This window comes from Lissotriton vulgaris, chromosome 8 (genome assembly GCF_964263255.1).
Source record: "Lissotriton vulgaris chromosome 8, aLisVul1.2, whole genome shotgun sequence".
Lineage (NCBI taxonomy): Eukaryota > Metazoa > Chordata > Amphibia > Caudata > Salamandridae > Lissotriton > Lissotriton vulgaris.
In genome coordinates, this window is record NC_141696.1 from 50987696 (window position 1) to 51013022 (window position 25327).

At 46.3% G+C, this 25327-nt stretch overlaps 1 protein-coding gene across 1 annotated transcript in view; it reads right to left on the reverse strand.

The window, feature by feature from the left end:
• Positions 1 to 25327, reverse strand: part of LOC147693360 (transient receptor potential cation channel subfamily M member 2-like) — a 374197-nt gene that overhangs the window by 173424 nt on the left and 175446 nt on the right. Inside the window, exon 7 of the mRNA XM_086933683.1 lies at positions 8524 to 8715. Within this exon, the coding sequence (XP_086789809.1) occupies positions 8524 to 8715 (192 nt within the window). The remainder of the gene's footprint in view (positions 1 to 8523; positions 8716 to 25327) is intronic.

Below are 25327 nucleotides of genomic sequence, written 5' to 3' on the forward strand. Positions count from 1 at the left end.
CAAAATTCAGTGAAGACATCACGGACTTCATCACTCCACACGCGCTCCCCTCCAAAGACTACATCCTTCTGGGAGACCTCAACTTTCACCTTGAAAAGATCAACGACCGCAACACCACCACCCTCTTGGACAACCTCGCCAACCTCGGACTTAAACAACTAGTCACTTCCCCCACCCACATCGCAGGTCACACACTCGACCCCATCTTCACCTCCAGCAATCATGTCTCCTTCAGCCACACTACGGATCTCCTCTGGACTGACCACAGCTGCGTTCACTTCACCTACAACATGCCAAAACCCACCAACCACCTCCAACCAACTCTGCAAAGAAACTGGAACAAAATCACCACCGATCAGATCTCCGCATCGCTCCTTCTCAACACCCCAGCCCAGTCTTCTAACCCAAACCAAGCCGCCGCCAACCTCACCCTATGGTTATCCAACACCGCCGACACCTTAGCACCACTGAAAAAACGTCAAAGCAAACCTGGCAGCAAGAAGGCCTCATGGTTCAACGATGATCTTAAGAAGCCCAAGAAACTCTGCCGCTCCCTTGAAAAGGCCTGGAAAAAAGACCCAACCACTAGCACCAAGGACGCCTTCAAAAACGCCTCCCGCACTCACCACCAACTAATCCGAAAGGCCAAGAAAGCAGCATTCAAGGATCGACTTGACAACAACGCCCACAACAGCAAGGAACTTTTCAACATCGTCAAGGAATTTTCCAATCCCTCGGCCAACTCCAACGACATCACCCCCTCTCAAGCCCTCTGCGACTCCCTAGCCTCATTCTTCCACAGCAAGATTGCAGACATCCACAACAGCTTCGACAACCAACCCGGAGACCAACCCACCTAACCATTTGCTGAACATTCTCCCCCCGTGAACACCCTTAACGACTGGAACCCAATCTCCACTGAGGACACAATCCGCCTGATGAATTCCATCCACTCAGGATCCCCCACAGACCCATGTCCTCACCACATCTTCAACAAAGCAGACTCCGTCATAGCACCGCACCTCCGAGACGTCATCAACTGCTCCTTGAACTCCGCCACCTTCCCGGAAGACTGGAAACACGCCGAACTCACGCCCTTCTGAAAAAACCCCCAGCGGACCCCACCGAACTCAAAAATTACCGCCCCATTTCGCTCCTTCCATTCCCGGCCAAAGTCATCGAGAAAGCTGTCAACAACCAGCTCGCCGCTTTCCTTGAAGCCAACAAATCCCTCGACTCCTCACAATCTGGCTTCCGAGCAAAACACAGCACTGAGACCGCCCTCATCGCAGCAACAGACGATATTCGAACTCTACTGGACATGGGAGACACAGTCGCCCTCATCCTCCTCGACCTCTCTGCAGCATTCGACACAGTCTGCCACAGCACCCTTTTACAACGCCTCAATAACATCGGAATACAAGGAAAAGCACTTGAATGGATCACCTCGTTCCTCACCGGAAGAACCCAAAGAGTCCGCCTTCCACCATTCAAGTCCGAGGCCACTGAAGTCATCTGTGGCGTACCACAAGGATCCTCACTCAGCCCCACCCTCTTCAACGTATACATGAGCCCCCTCGCGGCCATCGCCCGCCAACACAACCTCAACATCATCTCTTACGCGGATGACACTCAACTAATCCTTTCTCTCACCAATGACCCCAGCACCGCCAAAACTAACCTACACGAAGGAATGAAAGAAGTTGCCGAATGGATGAAACAAAGCCGTCTGAAACTGAACTCAGACAAAACAGAAGTCCTCATCTTAGGTACATCCCCCTCTGCATGGGACGACTCTTGGTGGCCGGAAGCCCTTGGAAATGCACCCATCCCGACAGACCACGCACGGAACCTAGGCGTCATCCTGGATTCTTCACTCTCAATGAACAGACAAGTCAACGCCGTCTCCTCATCCTGCTTCAACGTTCTTCGCATGCTCAAAAAAACATTTCGCTGGATCCCCACCGAAACCAGAAAAACAGTCACCCATGCCCTGGTCACGAGCCGACTGGACTACGGAAACACCCTCTACGCAGGTACTACCGCTAAACTCCAGAAGAAACTCCAACGAATCCAAAACGCCTCAGCCAGGATCATATTAGACATCCCGCGCAACGAACATATCTCTGGTCACCTGAAAGACCTCCACTGGCTACCCGTCAATAAGAGAATCACTTTCCGACTGCTAACCCACGCACACAAATCACTCTACGACATCGGATCAGAATGCCTCAACTCACGACTGTCCTTCTGCACCCCCCCCCCGCCAACTACGTTCTTCCAGCCAAGCCCTCGCCACTGTACCTCGCATCAATAAGACCACCATGGGAGGCAGATCCTTCTCATACCTGGCTGCCAAAACATGGAACTCACTCCCCGCTGACCTTCGCCTTACCCAGAACCATCTAGCATTCATCAAGTAACTTAAAAGGTGGATATTTGACAAGTAATCCTCCTCCCCTTCCTAAGCGCCTTGAGACCCTCTGGGTATGTAGTGCGCTATATAAATTATCTGACTTGACTTGACTTGACTTGACTTAAGGTACGTGACTCCTATCAGCCCAGGAAAGGCAGCTGGGGAGGGATCAGGAACTTCATTAAGTTGAAAGGGACCAGGACGAGGCCTGCCCACTCATAGTTAAGGACGTGGGGAGACCTGGGAAGAGTGTCTTAGGTCCATGGCCCATCTTTAGCCAGCTTGGCGCCAGCCCAGAGGGAGGGGAAGCTGGTCCCAGAACCAGTTTGGGGTTGTTGAAGTGGAGATGGCTGCTCATCATGTCCCTAAACATGGGTGCTGCCATATTGTATTTGGCCCAGAATAGTTCATGGATCAGTAGTTTGCAGTAAGGCAAACAGGATGCGCTGCACAAGAGGGAAGGGTCGCTGCTGGGAACTTTTTTCTCATTGGTTAGTGTGTCAGGAGTGACCTCCCACCCACTGCCTAGTGAATCCTACAAAAGTGGCACATCACCCCACAGCTCATAAGTGGATCAAAGAAGGAATATAACAGGTCTGTGACCTGTGTGGAGACCTGAGAGGCTGGACCTCCTCTTACGTCTAGAGAGGTATGAGAAGTGGACTCCAAGGGTCACTTGGGTGACCCCCTCTGTGGCAATAGGGACATATCAAGATGCAAGAGGCCTTTTTCCTAGAGTGCTTAGCTGACCAGTAGAAACTGGACATAGACTGAACTCAGTTGGTAGCCTCTGGAGGAATGAGCCAAGACCCTTGAGTGCTGTCCCTGTGTTCTGGGGAGCCTTAGAAGAGACCAAGAAGATCTGCTGCCGAAAGTCGGGATTAGAACATTTTTGGACTCCTAAGACCTGCTGAACTTCAATAGAACCTCACAGCAAAGGTGTCCAATTTTGAGAGGAATTCATCAGATATAGCCTTAGGCTTGTCCCACTGGAAGATTTTGAGCTCCATAAAAAGATTGAATCCAAAGACAGAAATCTTGACAGAGCAAAGATGCAAAAAGTATCTGACCAACAAGAGGACTTTGGCGTACACAAACTTGAATCTTCTCATTCTGAGCATTTGCTGTAAAAAGCAACAGCTTCACCAAATTCTCATTAAACAGCTATCTGGCTGTGAGAGGGTTTTGCCGAGTACTGTCTTCAACCTTGCCCCACGAGAGGAGTTCGACTTCCATTTCAGAGACTAAGTCAGAAGGTAAAATATTTGACAGGCATGACCCAACTTGTGGATCCGACCTTTGCTCCATTGTAGTAGGCCTGAAATAGTGCCTAGGACCTGTCAACCATATACAGGGACTTCTGTTAGACAGTTGATTTTGTTCTTGGTGCTTTATGCCCTGAAACTTAAAAAAATCATGTCTCTTTTTGCGCTTATTGGATTTTATTCATTTATGGGTCAGTTTTCTGATTAAAGTTTTCTCTATTTATAAATTGCTTGCATAATTTTTAATTTGTTGTGTTTTGACGTTTTAATTGTTTTGGTACTACTATATATTTGACAGACTTTTCCTTACATCAAGTCTATCCGGTCTGTGCCATAGCTACCGGGGTTGAGCCTAGGTTTCTTCAATGAACTTCTCGTTGGACCTCAGAAGATGTTGGTCTTACTACGTGGAAAGGACTCATCTTCCCTCCAACTAACAACTAATTTTCTTACATTATGGTAACTAGTATGTCCCAATGTTCACCATGTAAGTCTAACAGTGACATAACAGTAAGTTAGCGAAACTTAAAAAGATCACATCAAGAATATAAAGAGGCAGGACCCATTTCAACTGACATTCTCTCACTTTGATAAGTTTGAAAGGAAGTATTTTAAGACTGATGGCAAATTGAATATAGGACACGTGCTTTTATGCGTAATCCTGAAGAGAGCAGGGTGTGCAAAGATAACATCAGAATCTTCCTCATGGATAGACCACCTACCATCCCTTAATGATGAATTTGGAATAATCTTGTAACAGTCCAGTTCTGGCAACATTCCACGTAAAATGTTGGTGCTTCCTCATATAAGCCAAGTTGTGGTCCATGTTTTGGAATTTACGGGGCTTGAATAATACTACTCTAGAGAATATTGCTGTCTTTGGTTGTGTTACCAGTACTCTATGAGCCATTTCAATCTCAAAATCTCTGTCAATCATGAGACTCAATATGCAGGGCATCCAAGACTTGAGGACCTCTACACATGTACTTTTTTCAGAACCTTCTGGTGGACCAAAAATTCTTAAGTTATCTTTGGTTTTGCTATCCTTCAAATTGGTCAACTCCCTTTCTAGAATACTGACTTTAATTGAAATATGTCATGATTCTTTTTGGAGTTTGAACTTTTCTTCCTCTTTGCTTCTTGATTCAGCCTTCTTGACTCTCCCAATGAGTTCATGGACGTGTTTCATTTTCCTGTTGATATCTGATTGCATCAAGACTGTGGTTATTTTTGTGCCCTGAGTCAGGAGGTGAATAGCTGTCCATCCATGGAGAATCAGATCTATAAGGCATACAGGGCTAGATGTATATAATTTAGATTTACCAATTCGAAAATACTGAATTTTACCGATTCGGTATTTTCGAATCGGTAAATGCAATGTAGGTAATTATTCGGTAAAAAATACCGAATCGTTAAGATTCGGTATTTACCGAATCGGTAATAACCGATTCAGTATTTGCCATTCATTCCTATGGGCCTGGAGGCCCATAGGAATGAATGTAAATTAACGAATCAGTAATTACCTATTCGGTAAAATTGGAAAAAAGTCATGGGTGGCAGGGTGTCACTTTGAGACCCTGCTGTTCCCCTGATTAGTGCTTGTGTGCACATGTGGCACACATACATGCCCTAAGGGCATGTATGGCTGTCACATGGCACAGGTGCAAATGCACATATTTGCATTTACATAGGAATTCGTTATTTACCACCAACTAATAGTTCCTCTTTAAGTGTTGGGATGCTCCTTGGATTTTGTTTTTCTACAGCATCTTCTTCCCTCCAAGGACTGCCAGTCTTGGATTTGATCTTCTTGTCGAAGATGTAACAAAACTCCAAAATGAGCCGGGTGTATGACAGACATTTGCTAAAAATCAGCTATTGTCCCCGGGCACTGGCCACAACCCCAACATGCTTTGTTAAGCGTATCTATCACACCATCGTTAGATATTTTATCCATTTTTACAAGCTTTGTCATTAGAATATGAGCCATGCTGACAAAGTACTGGTCAGAAAATGGTACAGATTGTGTGAGGCTGAAGGGTTCTTTCTCAGGCTCCATACCTCACAAAGGACCATGCCAGCCGCCATTCTTTGCACACATCTTGGCTCATCTTGACACTTTATGCTCCATTACTGCTATGTGCCACTGTGGGGAACTCATGCACAGACAGTGCACAATGCTGCAAAAGTCACATCGTTAACAGTGACAGTTCAACAGTAAGTGAGAGGTCATCATTGCTGCACCAGGCTGAAGCAAAGACTAGACAAGAATGAACTCACTCTCAGATCAATTCTCGGATAGTTAGTTAGAGAGTCAGAGAACAAACTGATGCCTATGAAACCCCACCTGAGCCTCTGAAGAATCATTCCTACACATATTATAGACCTAGTAACAACCTCGTCGCCTTTCACACAGGAGCCCTTTTGGGAAATGATCCTAGCTCCCCATAGGCCGCTCTGCTCCCCTTTGTGCGATATATGTTTGTAGGAATCGGGCTCTTTATATTATATATCAAAATGAGATATATGGTGTAAAGAGTCCAGGGGTTCCCGTATGAGTGGACAGGGGACTTGCTATGGACATCCTAAGGGGTAGTGTGGTTGAGCCGCCTTAGGTTTATAACAGAGGAGTGCAAGATGTCTCAAAATAGACACAATGGTCCATAAATGAGACACACCACTCAAGAAGGAGATCCACACCAATTAGTGGAGAAGTGTGGCTCAGGGGTTAGAGGCGGCAGACCCGGAAGCTGAGATCGGCCCTGGACCAGGGTTCAATTCCCCACCCCGACGGGGGTTGGGCTCATTAATTCCACGGACTCGATAATTCTCACTCCGGTGCCTACTCGACTCATGGGTTCACACTCTGCGACTCTGGGCAATAGCTTGCTTAATCTCCACAACGGCCCCTCGCGGCGGGATGCCTGGCTTTCAACTTGTGGATACCCTGCCGGGGTATCTCACAGGGGAATACCAGGACGGGTTCCCTAAGCAAGCGCATAGATGCCTGCAATGTGGGCGATTTGCGCTATATAAATACATGTACATTTACATAAACATAACAAGTATCTTTATATATGTTTAGGCATTAGAAGAACATTTTTCAGGTAAGTGCATTATTTTCAGTTAAAAAAGTTGACAGTGCAATTTCCAGAGGCTGCCATGTTAACCTATGGGAGGAAAATCATATGTGGTTTACCAGTTCTTGTCAGCAACTTATGGGACTCTTCTCCAAGAGTTAAGGTGAGTAGTGGGCAAGGTCCAAGGCAGCACCAGCAGAACACCACCAGAGGTTCTTGGGCAGCCAGGTTCAGAGGTGCCACACAGCTTTGGGTACCAAACGTTATCCTACGGAGAACAGCCGCCGCAGAAAGAGGCTGGTGGAGGGGACTGAGAGACCAGTCAAGTGTGACCAATGAGTGGCTTCAGTTCTTGCGATGTTAGGGGATGTGGGGACACCTTTGATCCTCTTCTCTCCGGGACGGGCGTCCAGGTGCAGAGGGTCTTTGGGGTGTCAGGTCTCTCCGTCTGCTTACACTCGCAGTTGAGGGGGCCTGCCCACAGAGGCTGCATGCAACGTCGGGGAATATAGGAGTCACTCCACAGTGGACTTGGTACTTTGAGGGCTTGGGGACCAAGCGGACACCTTTTGCCCACTTCAAAACGTTCTGAGGGGCTCAGATGCAGTAGTGTTTGGCGGCATCAGATTTTGGTGGGGTCGGAGTCCTCTTGGTTCTTCTTTTGCCCAGGACACGTAGCTTTCAATGGCAGCATTACTTGTACTTGGTGAGGGGTCCTCTTGTGTGTCACAATTTGTGCTGCAGACCTTGGGGACCCTCTTTAGTGTCTCAGACCCTAGGTACCAGGGGTACCATTTACTAGGAACTTATAGAGGATGCTAAAGGTATTGCCAATCGGGTGGGAAATTGTACAGTTTTATGGAAAGAACACTGGTACTGGGAACCTGGCTAGCAGGAACTCAGTACTCTTTAGTAAAAAAAGTTGCATCAAAAACCAGACAAAAAGGAGGGGGTGTACTGCAACAAGAACACAGTTTTCTACAATGTCGGAGTCTGCAAAAAATCAATTGCATTACTATTCACTAATACCAATATTAACCTTTTCACATATAGTGCTTGAAGGAGTCATTTTGATGTTACAAGGCAACACAAATTAAAGGTGTTACTCTTACCTATGTTAATTATACTCAATATGTAGACCTTGGAAGAATGAAAGGCTGAACTGACCTTAAGAGAATTTTTAATTTGTAACATGAATGCCAAACAAAGATGTCGCAAGCGAAAACGCATATCACTGAGCTGATGTTAAATACAAATTACTGCAACAAGTTTGCCTTTTGTACAATATACTGCCACAGAAATTAGAATTGCAATTGCAATGCATTACCTTTAATAAAAAGATACCTCATGAAATATGAACAGCATTGGCAAAGGCAATACGCTGTCTTTAATGTACCTGCAACCATAAGTTGTAACAAATGCATGCACACAATTTGTTCTGTGTCTCTGTGCTACCTACCTATTTTGATGCCTACATGCAAGCTTAGGGGATATAAGACATAAAACTACTCTGTAACCTGACTGATTGACTTTGTCAGTGCTTGTTGTTTTTCTCAGAAATTAGTAATTGACCTCAGTTCAACAAACCTTTTCTTGGAGAGCCACAGTCAAACACCTGATTTTGTTCTTCAGAAGCAAGGGCCCAGGTACAATCAGATACCCTACAGTGGAAGCCTGATTCAACACTGGATACTGTATCCTGTTTCAAAACACTACTCCAAAAGCAAGCACAACACAAGAACCTCCATTCTAGCACTCTCACCTTCCTGGTCCACTCAACAATGATCTTGTCTGTGAAATGCTCCTCAAAGAGACCGCTGAGTGTGTCCTTCACGAGGGTTGTGGTGATGTCTGTGCTCTTCAGGTTGGCCACTCGGGCGATGGCATCAGCAACGCGCCCGGAGCCCTCTACCACTACACAAGGCGTGTTGTTGTTCATGGATTGATGGATAGTCTGAAACCAGGAGGACATGCATTATTTTTTTAACTTTTTTTTATTGAACAAGCCGTAGGAAAACATTGGTACATTATGTTCTTCATAATTAGACAAAAATTTCCAGACAATATACAAAAGGCAACACTAGACAATACAATACCACCGAACAAGTACACAAACTGCAATAGCGTACGACTGAGCGTACCAATATTTAAGTGCTAGTACAAGAAAACCAGCTGATATTATACTACAAAATTTCTACTATAATTCATACAAACTTACCGGCATAGTGCAACAAAAGTATCCAAGATATTTTTGCCATTCTTAAAGTGCTGGTACAAAGACGTGCTAAATTGACTAATATAAAAACAGCTGGTAAAAAAACATCAAGATTACTATACTGTTCATAAAGTGCTAGTGCTATGAGGTATGAGAGCCGCCGATGTAAAACAGCGAAAGTATTATTGCAATTCTTTAAGTGCTAGTGCAGTAACGTGCAAAATTGGCATATATAAAGTGACTGGTGCAATAAAGTGCAGAAACCGCCGATATATAGCAGCAAAGATATTATTACATTTCTTTAAAGTGCAAATGCAGTATCGCGCAAAATTGGCTAATATATACGATAACGTGCACAAACAGCTGATATAATACAGCAAATATATACTTGCAGTTCTTAAAGTGCAAAAGCAATACCATCTAAAAATTGACTTAAATAAAACAATCAACTTCCTTTTATCGATTCAAGCTTCTCAAAATATTTCCAATTCCTTTCAAATCTTGCAATCGCACCCCCCCTACCTGCATAAGCTCTCTCAAAATTACATGTTCTTCTCATTTTATTAACCCATTTTAATTGACATGGGATCACCGTAGATTTCCAATTTTGTAGAATCAAAGACCGTGCTACGACCGTAGAGATAAAAATAAACACTTCTTCTGATTTGTTAAACCTATTCCTTTCTTTGCAGATACCAAAAAGGGCCACCTCTGCCTCTGGTAGTACAATTTTCCCAGTTGCCATCTCCAAGTCTGCGAAAATCCCCTTCCAGAAGGATTCTAACTTTGGACAAGAGAAGAAGATATGATACCAGCCACCCTGACCCCTAGTTTTACATCTAAAACATATATTCTCACATTCAGGGAATATTCTCTGCAAGGCCTCTGAGGTATAGTACAACAGCCAGCGAGAAAAAAAGGACATTCGTTTATAATTAGCTGCTCGGAGTGCTTTGTTTCCTAAATGACATATAACTTCCCAGTCTTTATCTGAAAAAACGCACTGTAACGTGAGGCTTATTTTTTCTAAATGACTAACAATTATAGCAGATGATCCAGAAGGGAGTAGCTTTTTATACCAAAATCCAATACCCTTATGTTTCGCCCCATATAGAGCTGTTAACAAAACATTGGGTGTTGTGTCTAACCCTCCTATTTCTTTTCTTATAAAATAAATCAGTTGTAGGTATTCAAAAAACATGAGCCGTCTGGGATGTGCTCTATCTGTTACTGTTTGCCAGCCACTTACCGTATTTGTAATAAGTAGGTGCCTTATTTCACAAAATCCGGCAGATTCCCATTCTAACAGGTGATTCAAAGATATCTTAAGACCCATCTTAGCACATTCTACCAATTTCAAATAAATAGATCCATCTGAGCCGTATTTTAGAAATAAAAGCCGTAATCTTGATGAATACCCTATCAGTGTCTTATATCTTGTTTTCTTAGGAAGCTTTGCAGTTTTTAAAAAGAAAAACATTTGAGAGCCTGATTCCTCAAGCATTCTACTCAAAAAAAATTGTCTCTTGTCTGTCTAATCCTTAATAATCCTGCCACTATGTCGAAAAAAGCTGCTTCATAATATGTTTTAAAATGGGGAAGAGCGAGCCCACCTTGGTTTACAGAGATGTGTACCACTGAGAGCTTGGCTCTTGAGGCCTTTTTATTCCAAATAAATCTCATCATGGATTCAAGTTCATTAAAAAAGGCCATATTGACTTTAATTGGAATATTACTAAACAAGAATAAAAGCAAAGGCAGTACGTTCATCTTTATCAAAGCCACTCTGCCAATCAAAGACAAGGGCAATAGGTCCCATTGTTCAAACAAGCTCTTGATTTTGTTCTTCGTTTTTATATAATTCAGTCGAAAAAGATCTTGATACTCCCTGGTCACATAAATCCCTAGGTATCTTATTGGATCACGTTTTTCTGCTTGAGGCTGAAGGTCTAACGGAAGAAAATCTAAATTTGAATTTAAAATAAGAACTTCCTTTTTTTTCTCATTGATCTTATAGCCCCCAATCTTTTCATATTCCTTGAGATCTTTCATGAGATGTAAAATATTTTCTTTATCGGGAGCCATATACAGGATAATATCGTCCGCAAACAGTTTTAACTTTGACATTCCAGCAATTGGGGGAAATATTGCATCATTATTCCTTATTTTTATTACCAGAGGTTCGATAAAAAAGGTAGAAAGCAGGGGAGATAAGGGGCAACCCTGCCTAGTGCCGCGATTTATTTTTATCTTCCCTGCTTGCCTGGCATTGATTATCACCGGGGCTGATGTCCCTTCATAAATATTCTGTATCATACTAATAATTGGGGCAGGGAACCCAAAATAACCCAGGGAAGAAAATAAAACTGACCAGTTGACTAAATCAAATGCTTTTTCTGCATCAATCATTAAGATGCATGCAGAGATTGAATTAATATTAAAATAGTCTAGCGTCTGTATCAAATATTCTGTGTTAGCTGCCATATATCGACCGGCTATAAACCCCGTCTGGTCTTGGTGTATTACCTCCTGGGCTGCGAACACAAATCTTTGAGCCCCGATTTTCATAAGAACCTTATAGTCTGAGTTCAATAGACTAATTGGTCTAAAGGAATTCACATCCTCCGGATTCTTATCTTTCTTAACAAAACTAATAATTGTGGACTCTTTGAACTCAGAAGGAACCTTACCGCCTACTCTAATATAATTAAATAAATTTTTCAAGGGATCTTCTAATTCCTTCAAGAACACCTTATAAAATTTGATCAGGAACCCATCCATACCTGAAGCTTTTGCTCCCGCTGTTTCTTTTATACTATTTTGAATTTCCAGGGAACTTATTTCGCAGCTTATTTGATTGCGCCTAGAATCGGAGATTTGGGGAATATCCAGATTATCAAAATATTCCTTGATCAATATTTCTTCCACTTAATTATCTGTAGAGTAAATTCTCTCGTAATGATCAAGGAATATTTTCGCGATCCCCTCGCTCCGAGTATCTGTTCCACCCAGAGGATCTTGAATTTTCAAAATGATGGAAGACTCTTGTTTTTTTCGAATCGAATTAGCCAGAAGCTTCCCCATCAGTTGACTATCTTCATACAGCTTTTGCTGAAAGGCCTTTGAGCTGTTTATCTCTTCCAGAGTAAAAAAGTCCCTGAGCAATACTTTGGCTTGTTCCCATTTATTAGGCATTTTATTCAGTTTTAATGCATACTCCTTCTCAGCAGCACACTGAAGGGCAGATATTTTCCCCTTTCGAACATTTGCCTTGGGCAGATTAAATGCTATAATCTGCCCCCAGGCTGCTGCTTTAAATGCACCCCATACCGCAAAAGGCTCTGCTGAATCCTTATTTACTACAAAAAAATCTTTTATCCAATCTTTAAAGCCCTCTACCCATATTGTATTCTGTAAAAGGGTGCGATCCATCTGCCACCTAGAACGCACCCCCTCTATACCCTCCAGAATCAATTCGATTTCAACCCTCCCATGATCTGAAAAGGGATTACAACCTATCAATGCGCTGGAAATTTGAAGTGATCTAGAGAATAGAAAAAAGTCTATTCTGGAGGCTGTATGAAACCTATTAGAATAACATGTGTAGGACTCTGTATTGGGATTCAGGGAGCGCCAAGAGTCCCGCAATTGGTATTCTGACATAAAAGCCTCCAGCACCACTTTCGTCTTTGGTTTTAGTTGTTTCTTGTCCTTGTTAGAGGTATCCCTCTTTAGATCCTGGATGTAATTAAAATCGCCTCCTACTATAATTTGCCCTAAAGTACCCCTCAAGATTTCACAAATTTCAGTCAGGGCCGAGGTGTCATCAAAAATTGGGCCATAGTAATTTACAAAGTTGAATACCTTTCCCAGCAATTTTACTACAACCCAAAGCCATCTACCTTTAAGAGTCTCTTTGCATCCGCACGATTTCCCAAGGTAGATTCCTTGAGAAATAGATAGCGACACCCCTCTGTGCAACCCCGGCTGAGGAAAAAAAAACCATGGGAGAAACATCTTGGCAGAAACAACTTTGGAGAATTTGTTTTCAGGTGTGTCTCCTGAAGGAAGACCACCTGGGGCTTAAGGGCTATTGCCCATTTCAAAAGGGCACAGTACTTCTGTTTGTTGAGCAGCCCATTCGCATTAATGGACAGGATATTGCATGGATCAAATCTCATCTATAAAACTAAAAAATCTTAAACATATTCTGTACCAACAAATTTTAAGAATAGCAAACCTACTGTACTTGCTTTTGTTTACTGCATTTACCCCCCCCCCCCGCCCTGAACCCCCCCTGGAACATGGGAATCCCCTCCCCGTCCACACAGCCCACATCCCTCCCTCCATTTGCTTCTTCGGGTGTCTTCTTGTTACACCCTGATGTGACCCATTAACCCAGGAGCACCCGCCTTTTGATTATTCCTTTTTGCTAGCAAAAACTCAGATTCCTTACATTTAATCTCCTTTAAGCCTTTAAGCCTAAGCCCTTGTGGATATCTCATTGAGAAGAGTCTGAGCCTCCTCTATATCAGTAAACAGAAAGAATTTTCCCTTTACAAGAACCTTCAGCTTCGATTGCTGCGCAATCGAAGCCTGGGCACCATTGGCTTTAAATAGCTGCAGCAATTTTACAAATTCTTTCATTCTTTTGGCCGCAGCCGCTGTCATGTCCAAAAATATCCTACATTTTGTAGTTTCAGAAATAGCGAACTGACGTTGTTGATAGGCTTTCGAGAGAATCCGCTCCTTAATCCTGAAATCCGCAAAATTCAATAAGATAGTTCTTGGAAATGGAGAATTCGCAAAAAGCTGAGCTGGTACTCTGTGGGCCCTTGTTATCGTTAAGTCTCCCTCAAAGTCTGGTAGGACTACTTTTTGGATGAAGGAGTTAACCCATTGTACTGTGTCCGAGCCTTCTGTTCCTTCCGGGACCCCCACAATCCTCAGGTTTGATCTACGAAAGTGGTTCTCCAACTCCTCGAGTTTATTTTCCATAGAGATCCTCTTCTTTGTAGCCTCTTTAGTCGCTCCTGATACCATATTCATTTGATCTTCCAAGCCTGATATCCTTGACTCATATTTACAACAAGGGGTGGTGAGGGACAGCGTCTCTGAATTAAGCAGAAAACTCTCACCCAGTCAAGAGATCAGGGCTAGATCCAACACCGTTTTTTAGCTCACTGCACCATCCCAGTTTCAGAACCTGGCTGTATGCAAATTAGTCTGTTCCTGTCCCAGTGCATGATGGGAACAGGGCAAACCAAACTACAAAAGCCAATTCTTACACTGGGAAGGAAACAAGCTCCCGGGGACCGGTTTCTGGCATTACAGCCGTCTTCGGCCCGGTTTGCTTGAATCCTGATGGTGCAATGAGCAAGGGACTCACATCTGAGTATACCCTTCCACGCTTAGGGTGGACAAAAATATTTACAACAAGGGGTGGTGAGGGACAGCGTCTCTGAATTAAGCAGAAAACTCTCACCCAGTCAAGAGATCAGGGCTAGATCCAACACCGTTTTTTAGCTCACTGCACCATCCCAGTTTCAGAACCTGGCTGTATGCAAATTAGTCTGTTCCTGTCCCAGTGCATGATGGGAACAGGGCAAACCAAACTACAAAAGCCAATTCTTACACTGGGAAGGAAACAAGCTCCCGGGGACCGGTTTCTGGCATTACAGCCGTCTTCGGCCCGGTTTGCTTGAATCCTGATGGTGCAATGAGCAAGGGACTCACATCTGAGTATACCCTTCCACGCTTAGGGTGGACAAAAATATTTACAACAAGGGGTGGTGAGGGACAGCGTCTCTGAATTAAGCAGAAAACTCTCACCCAGTCAAGAGATCAGGGCTAGATCCAACACCGTTTTTTAGCTCACTGCACCATCCCAGTTTCAGAACCTGGCTGTATGCAAATTAGTCTGTTCCTGTCCCAGTGCATGATGGGAACAGGGCAAACCAAACTACAAAAGCCAATTCTTACACTGGGAAGGAAACAAGCTCCCGGGGACCGGTTTCTGGCATTACAGCCGTCTTCGGCCCGGTTTGCTTGAATCCTGATGGTGCAATGAGCAAGGGACTCACATCTGAGTATACCCTTCCACGCTTAGGGTGGACAAAAATATTTACAACAAGGGGTGGTGAGGGACAGCGTCTCTGAATTAAGCAGAAAACTCTCACCCAGTCAAGAGATCAGGGCTAGATCCAACACCGTTTTTTAGCTCACTGCACCATCCCAGTTTCAGAACCTGGCTGTATGCAAATTAGTCTGTTCCTGTCCCAGTGCATGATGGGAACAGGGCAAACCAAACTACAAAAGCCAATTCTTACACTGGGAAGGAAACAAGCTCCCGGGGACCGGTTTCTGGCATTACAGCCGTCTTCGGCCCGGTTTGCTTGAATCCTGATGGTGCAATGAGCAAGGGACTCACGTCTGAGTATACCCTTCCACGCTTAGGGTGGACAAAAATATTTACAACAAGGGGTGGTGAGGGACAGCGTCTCTGAATTAAGCAGAAAACTCTCACCCAGTCAAGAGATCAGGGCTAGATCCAACACCGTTTTTTAGCTCACTGCACCATCCCAGTTTCAGAACCTGGCTGTATGCAAATTAGTCTGTTCCTGTCCCAGTGCATGATGGGAACAGGGCAAACCAAACTACAAAAGCCAATTCTTACACTGGGAAGGAAACAAGCTCCCGGGGACCGGTTTCTGGCATTACAGCCGTCTTCGGCCCGGTTTGCTTGAATCCTGATGGTGCAATGAGCAAGGGACTCACATCTGAGTATACCCTTCCACGCTTAGGGTGGACAAAAATATTTACAACAAGGGGTGGTGAGGGACAGCGTCTCTGAATTAAGCAGAAAACTCTCACCCAGTCAAGAGATCAGGGCTAGATCCAACACCGTTTTTTAGCTCACTGCACCATCCCAGTTTCAGAACCTGGCTGTATGCAAATTAGTCTGTTCCTGTCCCAGTGCATGATGGGAACAGGGCAAACCAAACTACAAAAGCCAATTCTTACACTGGGAAGGAAACAAGCTCCCGGGGACCGGTTTCTGGCATTACAGCCGTCTTCGGCCCGGTTTGCTTGAATCCTGATGGTGCAATGAGCAAGGGACTCACATCTGAGTATACCCTTCCACGCTTAGGGTGGACAAAAATATTTACAACAAGGGGTGGTGAGGGACAGCGTCTCTGAATTAAGCAGAAAACTCTCACCCAGTCAAGAGATCAGGGCTAGATCCAACACCGTTTTTTAGCTCACTGCACCATCCCAGTTTCAGAACCTGGCTGTATGCAAATTAGTCTGTTCCTGTCCCAGTGCATGATGGGAACAGGGCAAACCAAACTACAAAAGCCAATTCTTACACTGGGAAGGAAACAAGCTCCCGGGGACCGGTTTCTGGCATTACAGCCGTCTTCGGCCCAGTTTGCTTGAATCCTGATGGTGCAATGAGCAAGGGACTCACATCTGAGTATACCCTTCCACGCTTAGGGTGGACAAAAATATTTACAACAAGGGGTGGTGAGGGACAGCGTCTCTGAATTAAGCAGAAAACTCTCACCCAGTCAAGAGATCAGGGCTAGATCCAACAACGTTTTTTAGCTCACTGCACCATCCCAGTTTCAGAACCTGGCTGTATGCAAATTAGTCTGTTCCTGTCCCAGTGCATGATGGGAACAGGGCAAACCAAACTACAAAAGCCAATTCTTACACTGGGAAGGAAACAAGCTCCCGGGGACCGGTTTCTGGCATTACAGCCGTCTTCGGCCCGGTTTGCTTGAATCCTGATGGTGCAATGAGCAAGGGACTCACATCTGAGTATACCCTTCCACGCTTAGGGTGGACAACAATATTTACAACAAGGGGTGGTGAGGGACAGCGTCTCTGAATTAAGCAGAAAACTCTCACCCAGTCAAGAGATCAGGGCTAGATCCAACACCGTATTTTAGCTCACTGCACCATCCCAGTTTCAGAACCTGGCTGTATGCAAATTAGTCTGTTCCTGTCCCAGTGCATGATGGGAACAGGGCAAACCAAACTACAAAAGCCAATTCTTACACTGGGAAGGAAACAAGCTCCCGGGGGCCGGTTTCTGGCATTACAGCCGTCTTCGGCCCGGTTTGCTTGAATCCTGATGGTGCAATGAGCAAGGGACTCACATCTGAGTATACCCTTCCACGCTTAGGGTGGAAAAATATCCTTGACTCAGCTTCCTTAACCCTATTAGGAAGTGCCAATGTTAATTCCTCCAACTTATCTATTCTGGCGTGAATGGCAGCTAGCTCCGCTCGCTGATTATTTTTAATTTCGCGGATCTCGTCGAGAATTAGATTGAGCATCTCACGAATGTCTAGCTGGTATTTCGCTTCAGATCTCATTTCAGAGCCCAGTAGACTTGAGTCGAGCCCTGTTGCTCCTTCGTTCCCGGGAGTTGTAACTTGCATGATTTCCCCATCACTTGTTTCCTCGTTTGCTGTTGAAAGCTGAGTTTGGGGTACAGATACTATCATGTCGGGCCTTTAGATAAGGCACTAGGGGCTGGTGTATCCAAAGTGATAGAGACCAAAGGAGGCTGTGAAGAATGAGGAGGGATAGATTTTGGAGTTGTTCTTTTTGCGAAAAGTGGAAAGTCTTTCACTTCCTTCCCTCCAGTACCACTCTTTCTCCTTTTCTCCTCTATTCTTCTGTCTGAGGCGCTGGCAAGACCAAAATTGGGGAAGGATTAGGAGTTTGAGGATGAACTTCCACCTCTGATTGAGGAAAAGAATCTACAGTATTGATATCGTCCATGTTGCCCCCCTCTATTGCTGCCTTTTGCTGTTCTTCGTGCTGCAGGGGGGTAGAGGGGGGGGGCGGTTCATCATCTGAAGATTCGGGTGTTGTATCTTCAACTGCAGGGCTTTCCTCCCTGTTGCCATCTTTATTTTTATCCTTAGCAGCCTTGCGTGCCGCCTTTCTAGCCAAAGCGAGACGAGTTTTAGCCTTCTGTCGGGCAGCCGCTTCCACTTTACTAAGTTTGACCGCATCATCACACTCCTTTAGTGGTTTGCCCATTTTTATAAGCGCACCCCTTCCCTTTTTTGTTTTTAGTTCGTTATTATATATATATTTTTTTTGTGAAAGGCTTTTGAAACTTTAACTGCAACTGCAGAAATCCATTGCGGGTTTTGAATGACCACCAAAAGTTTTCACTAAATAACTCCTCGCAAATCCTTGCAGGGTCCAAATGCTGAGAGACAACAGTTGCTTTTTTGCTGCACCAGACTCTTAATTAAATGCCTGTCACCTAGCGACTAGCCAATTTTCACTTGTTGATTCTATTAGGCGTTATGTTCAACTTCCCAGCAACATTTGGATCCAATGACGTTTTTTCTTCCCCTTTTGCCCAGCTAGCCCTACTCCACGAGCCTTGTATCCAGCCCAGCTGACCCAGCAGTGTTACCGCTGCTTGAAATGAGCTCACCTCGGGAGGGCAGCCAGGTAGCGTATCGTAGCGAGAGGACAGACCGAATCAGCGGGGCAGAGCTTTAGACGGCTCCTCTTCGTCGCTGTCTTCAAAGATTTCCTGCCGCAGTTGTTTCGTTTACCCGCATTCCTCGCTCGCGGCTCCCAGCCTCAAGGCAGCAATCTTCGGCAACTTGCTATCGTCTCGGAAACACGAACGCCATTCTGGAGGCGGGGTCATGGGTCACGAGTCACTGGAGACTACGCAGAGGCGTGGAACTCTGCAGCCTCCATCCACAATGGGGACATGCATTATTGATATATGTTAATTCTACTCCAGTGTAATCATTGTTATTGATAACAGAAATATCTTGTGTCTTCCTAACATAAAAGTATCAATATCCACACAGACAATGCATTTACCCCCAACCCCAGGATTTCCAATATTTCTGCACCCAGAGTTATGTTGAACCTTAAAACAGATGGCAAACAGCGCCAAAAACCATGAGTGCGGTTTTTAGCATTTTTCATGAAAACACATAATTGTATTAACACAAAGCAAAGTACACATAAATGAATTAAAGATATTCTACTGAAATGTGTGTATTTTAACATTAAAATATAGGCTTCAATTTCAAATGGTTGCTGCTTTCTGCAGCCACCTTTCCCTGCACACAGTCGGCTCTCATGCACTCAACACACAATAGTTATTTTGTAAGCAATGTTTTCAAATACAATGTCATTCTCTCATGTACAACATGATGCTTCGTTCAAAAACTTCGTTTTCATGCTGTGTTAGCAGAGTGAATGTTTTCCCAAGGTCTCACCTGTTGGGACCACAATGTGACTCTCATGAGAACTTAACCTTGATTTTCAACAATATTTGTACTATCTACTGATGAGTCTCAGAAGCAGTGAGGATGGGAACTGCATTATATGAATCTGTGGGATAGAGCTGACAAATATGATCTTAAACTGCAGTGGTCTTTCTTTACCATGACTGGATGGGATTTCAAGACCTTTGGACATTCACACCAGATGTATGAATCACACTGTATTTCACCCAACAATATGAGCCCTGTCCAGAGGGGGTTGGGATCACTCTCCCCTGATCTATAGGAGACGTTGTTCTGACGGTCTGACCTCTAATTTACGACTCATTCATTTCCTTAGGGGTGAGCTATGCTGGATTCTTTTCATGCATTGATTTTGAGCCTAATGCTATTTTATTGGTTTAAGTGTCTAAGTGGAGAAGTGCGGCTCAATGGATAGAGCAGCAGACCCTGATGCAGAGGTCTGGCCCGGGACCAGGGTTCAATTCCCGTCTCGTTGGGTTTTGGGCTCAGTTCCCTCGGACCTGATAATTCTCGCCTCGGTGCCTATTCTAATCATGGGCCCCACTCTGCAACTCTGGGCAATAGCTTGCTTAATCTCCACAACGGCCCCAGGATGCCTGGCTTCACCTTGGGGTGGACATTTTACAGGGAAAAGCCAGGAAGGGTTCCACAGCGGTATGCGTACAGTGCCAGGAAACCCCGGTTGGGGTATAAGTGCGCTTTACAAGTACAAATTCATTTCATTTCATTAACTGATTGAGTCTAACAGTTGGGCTGTGTCTTTTGTAATGATTATAGCCTTTAATAAACCATCCTGGCTTTGGGTTTCATACTTGTCTGTTTTTATTGCGAAGGCCAGTGTGTTTCACATTCAGATTCTGAAGTGTTATCGAATGTTGAACTGATTTGAATGACCACATCCAGCGGGCAGCACCAAAATCCTAAGGGCATTAACACCGCTCCTGGTTCATCTGTAGCGCTTTAGTTATAGAACATGGAAAAATGCCACATCAAGTCTGCAAAACCATATATACTGGCAATCTTCTGACATGCTGTCATACTTAGCAATTTCACAAAGGTATAGGTGTGCCACCTTTGCAAAATATCAGCAACTGACAGCTGGTTTTGCTGGGCATCATTCCCCCAAAAACTAACAGCCTGATTCATGAAGCGAAATAGCGCCCGCAATGGCTGCGAAAACGCAATTGCGGGTGCAAAACACGGAATTGGCATTCAAGTACGAAATAGCGAAATCGCTAAAAAATAATAGCGATTGGAATAGCGATTACGCTGTAATAGTCGCAGACTCCGGGAAGTCGAGCATTAGCGATACGGAAATAGCGACCAACCACGGAATCTGCGAAATGATTAGCGAAACGCAATATTGTCTCAATCGGCATTCATGAAAGAAATACATTAGCGAAAAAGCGCTAAATCGCACGTTTGCGCGGCGCAATTTAAGGACAACTCAAAGCAGGCGGTAACCATAAAAGCCATGATGAAGCTAAATTTGAAAAACTGTTAGCCAATCACCAACAGGTCCAGGCCTGACCAATCAAACATAAGGACATTCAGCAGCAGCATTAGGCGTTCCACAATGCCTGGGATGTACATGGTGGTGAGGCGGCGAAGGCTACAGCGAGCAGCACGGAGGAGACGCATGAGGCAGGCAAGGATTTACCGGCAGCGGGTCACCTTGCTGGGCCAAACCAGAGAACAGATTTATGCAAAATACAGGCTGAATGGGGAAATGATCACCTGGCTGATACAAGAACTCGACCCCATCATGCAGCACCCAACAAGGCGAAACAATTCTGTGCCCACACATGTGCAGGTATTGTGCAGCCTGCACCTCCTGGCCTCCGGCAGTTTCCAGGGCATAGTAGCCGCTGCTGGGGGGATATCCCAGCCCACCATGTCACGCTGCCTCCACACTTTTGTTGACGCCATGCTCAGCCAGCTCCACCGGCACATCACATTTCCCACGAGCCAACAGGAATTGGACCTCACTAAACTACAATTTTATAATGTTGCCCATTTTCCCCATGTCCTCGGCTGCATAGACTGTACCCACGTCGCCATCTGCCCACCAGCTGGCAAGGAGTATATGTACCGCAACAGGAAGTCCTACCACTCCCTCAACATACAGATGGTCTGCAATGCCAAGACCATCATCACTGACATTGTGGCCCAGTACCCAGGGAGTACCCATGACTCCTTTATCTTCAGGCACAGCGGACTCCACACACGACTGATCAGGGGAGAGTATGGGGAAGGACACCTACTTGGTAAGTACACTTTGTCGACAATGTCACATTGCTATGAAGTAACTGCGCTGCACAGGCAATCAACATCTGCTCCTCTCATTCAGGTGACAGTGGCTACGCCCTACGGGAATACCTCCTGACCCCTTACCTCAACCCTGCCACACCTCAGCAATGGCGCTACAATGTTGCGCACATCCGGACAAGGAACTGTATTGAAAGGACATTTGGCCTGCTCAAGAGCAGGTTCCGTATACTGCACAAGACAGGTGGGGCCATGTATTACAGTCCTGCAGCGTGCTGCCGCATTGTGGCTGTCTGTGCAATGCTTCATAACATTGCAACCAAGCGCCGGATACCAGTTGACATCTCAGGCAGTGAATCTGAGGGGGACGACCGGCCACCAGCACATGAGCACCATGCACGCGGGGAGAACCCAGCTGAAGGCCACAGACGTCGCAACCACATCACAGCTAACAATTTCTAGCCCACCCCCTTCCCCCACCCCACATATCACAATTGCATGCAAAATGTAATGATTACACAAGGCGAATGTGTGCAGCAAAATAAATGTATTTGTTTGAATCACAAGATAAAAGGGTCATGGTAACAACTATTTTCAAAATCCAGTATTCCTGCATACTGCATGTAAAGGTTCATGGCAGGCTTAGCTTCAGCCTGCGCCTGTGTCCCTGACACAATGTCATTGGCGCCTCCGGCGCACAATTCCCAGGCGCCTGTGAGGCTCTTCCTCATCCTGGGCAGCTGTACCAGGCGTAGCCCTGGTGCTGCGCCTAGGTGGGGGGGCCTGCGTGGCAGAGTTGCTGCTCACGCTGGAGGCAGCCTCACTCGCATCATCTCCCCCTACGATGGCCGGTAGCACAGGTGTATGCAGTGGGATCACGGCGGTGGTCAAGTGCTCCAGCACCCGGGTAATGTCCTCGCAGTACTGGACCAGTTGGTGCTGCTGGGTCAGAGAGCGCCGCGACAGCTGGGTGGTGGCATTTGCTGCCACATAATTTGAGCGACTATAGCTCGACAGCCGGCTCAACAGCTGGTGGTGGCGCCTGCTTGCAACACTGCGCTGCTTCACCAGCGCTGCAGTATTGTCCTCCATTGCCGCCGTCATGCGCTCCATGGCCGCCGTCATGCGGTCCACCCGCTCGCCGACTCCCGCCACATTGCGGCCGATCTTATGCAGCTGGAGCTGGATGGCTCCTTGCTGCTGCGACTGGCGCTGGTGTAAACGGAGCATTCGCCGCTCCACGCTCATGCAGGCATGGAGATGCCCATTGCCCCTCCTGCTGTTCGGCCGCTGTGTAGCGGATGTGGCTGGCCCAGATTGTGTTGGACGAGCTGCAGGTGGTGTAGCAGCTGGTGTTGCAGGTGCGGCAGGCACTGGAGGCACATTGGTGGGGTGCCTGGCTCTGGCAGCCGGTGGGCCTGCAGATGTTGCAGCAGGTAAGGTGGGGGGCCTGGCCTTGGCAGCCGGTGGGCCTGCAGATGTTGCAGCAGGTAAGGTGGGGGGCCTGGCCTTGGCAGCCGGTGGGCCTGCAGATGTTGCAGCAGGTAAGGTGGGGGGCCTGGCTGCTGGTGTTGGCGCAGCGGCAGGGGCTGGTGGCTGGGTAGCGGGTAGGGATTCCTCCTCCTGGGCCTCCTCATCGATCAGTAGCCTCTCGCTGTCACTGCTATCATCCGCACCTGTGAGGGTAAGTGGATACTCATTAGGTGCATGTGACTGTCAGACGTGCAGATGTTACATGCATGCTGGGTGACATTCCCTGGATGGCTGTGGATTTGCGCACTTAGGAACCTTTCTGGCCGCATTGTGGTACTACTACATTGTGGACATACTACGTCTCCCACAATGCCTCAGGGCATTTCCTGATGCACAACATAGGCATGATTAAGGGCCAATGAGTGAGCCTATTTGGTCAGGGACGGTCATAGGGGACAGGGTCGCAGTCGCATGCCACTTACCTTGGGTGTCTTGGGTGGGGCGGGAGGAGTCCAGAGTGGTCACGCCAACACACGCCTCCCTCTCCAAGGTGTCCTCTACCTGGTCCTCCAGGGGGGTGTTGGGTGGGACAGTCGGTCCACCACCTCCAGTGCCTGATGCCTCACCAAGGCGCTCCGCCACCCTCTCCTTGGCACGCCCTCGGAGGTCGTACCAGCGCTTTTTCAGCTCCTCCAACGACCTGTCCGCAACGCCCACAGAGTTGACGCTGGAGGCAATCCCCACCCAGATCCTCCGCTTCTCCTGTTCTGGGACCCTCCTGGAGTTGGCACCAAAGAGCTGGTCGTGTTTGGCCACCACCCCTTCTATAAGGTTCTCCAGCTCCTGCTCGGAGAACTTTAGTTTGCGCTTGCGGCCAGCGCTGTTGCTGGGGCCAGGCAGAGGTTCGTCGGACATGGCGGTCGCTATTTCGGCCGGGTCGGGAGTCGCTAACGGAGGTTTAGCGGCAGCTTTCCGTCGTGTACACTCGAATGATAGCGTCACTGTGGTGTTTGGGGGTGGGATTTGGCTGCTTCCTGGTTGTGATGTCATCACGGTGCTCGGAATGCGTCTTCCGGTTTTCCAGATCCCGTGAGAATGCAACTCGCAATCCCGATCGCACGGGATTGCGAGTCGCAATCCCGTGCGATCGGGATTGCGAGTCGCAATCCCGATCGCTGGTGGCCGGAAATAGCGATTATTCTGCGTTTTTTGTAGGTCGCTAATGGCTTTAGCGCCCGCGTGCGAGTCGCTATTTTTTCCCCGAAAAGTACATGAATGCCGTTTTGCGTTTCCTCAATAGCGAGTCGCTATTATTCGCTATTAGGGACACGCAAAACGGCATGTACATGAATCAGGCTGTAAGTTTGCTGAACTTTTTTCACACATTTTTGTGTTGAAAATCTTTGCAGTCTTAAGTAAAATTTACAAAGCCTGCACATTTTTTAAAAAACCTTCAGGACAATTATGGAGGAAAGCCTTCCAAAATGTGCATACCCCTCCTAGAAAGCTAATGCAATTTGTTCTTTTTCAATCCCTTGCACCACCACCCACAAGATGACCTACACCCCCCACATGAGGTGGAACAAACGCTGAGAGACCAGCTGGGTGAACGCCCTCAACAACTCCAACCCAGCTACCGCCACCAACCTCAAGCAGAAAGTGAAAAACTTCAACACATGGATCAACAACTATGCAGACAGTATTGTCCCCATCAAGAGCAACATCCAGAGAAAATCCTCCGGAAAGGCCAGCTGGTACACCCAAGAACTCAGAACCGCGGAACGGGATAGCAAACAGTTGGAGAAGAGATGGCATGCCAGCAAGGACACCTCAGACAGGGCAGCCTTTGAGGCCTCCCTCAACCTCTATCACCGTCTGATGAGGGAAACAAAGAAGACAACACTGGCATCATGCATCGAAACCAGCACCAACAACACAAAGGAACTTTTCAACATTGTTAAGGAATTCTACAACCCCGCTGGCATTGAACACAACATCATACCTTCACAGGAGCTGTGCGACAACCTCACCCACTTCTTCCTCAACAAGATCGCAACCATATATAGAAACTTCGAATCCCAACCCACACCTACGGACTTCTTCAATAGATATGCCACTATCGCAACTGACGCAAACCACACACTGACCACTTGGAACATCCTCTCCACCCAGGATACCACCTCCACCATGAAATCCAATCACTCGGAAGCTCAAACAGACCCATTGCCACACCACTTCTTCACCCTCGGAAACCAAAGGATTGGCCAGGAACTTACCACCTTATTTAACACTTGTATCACCAA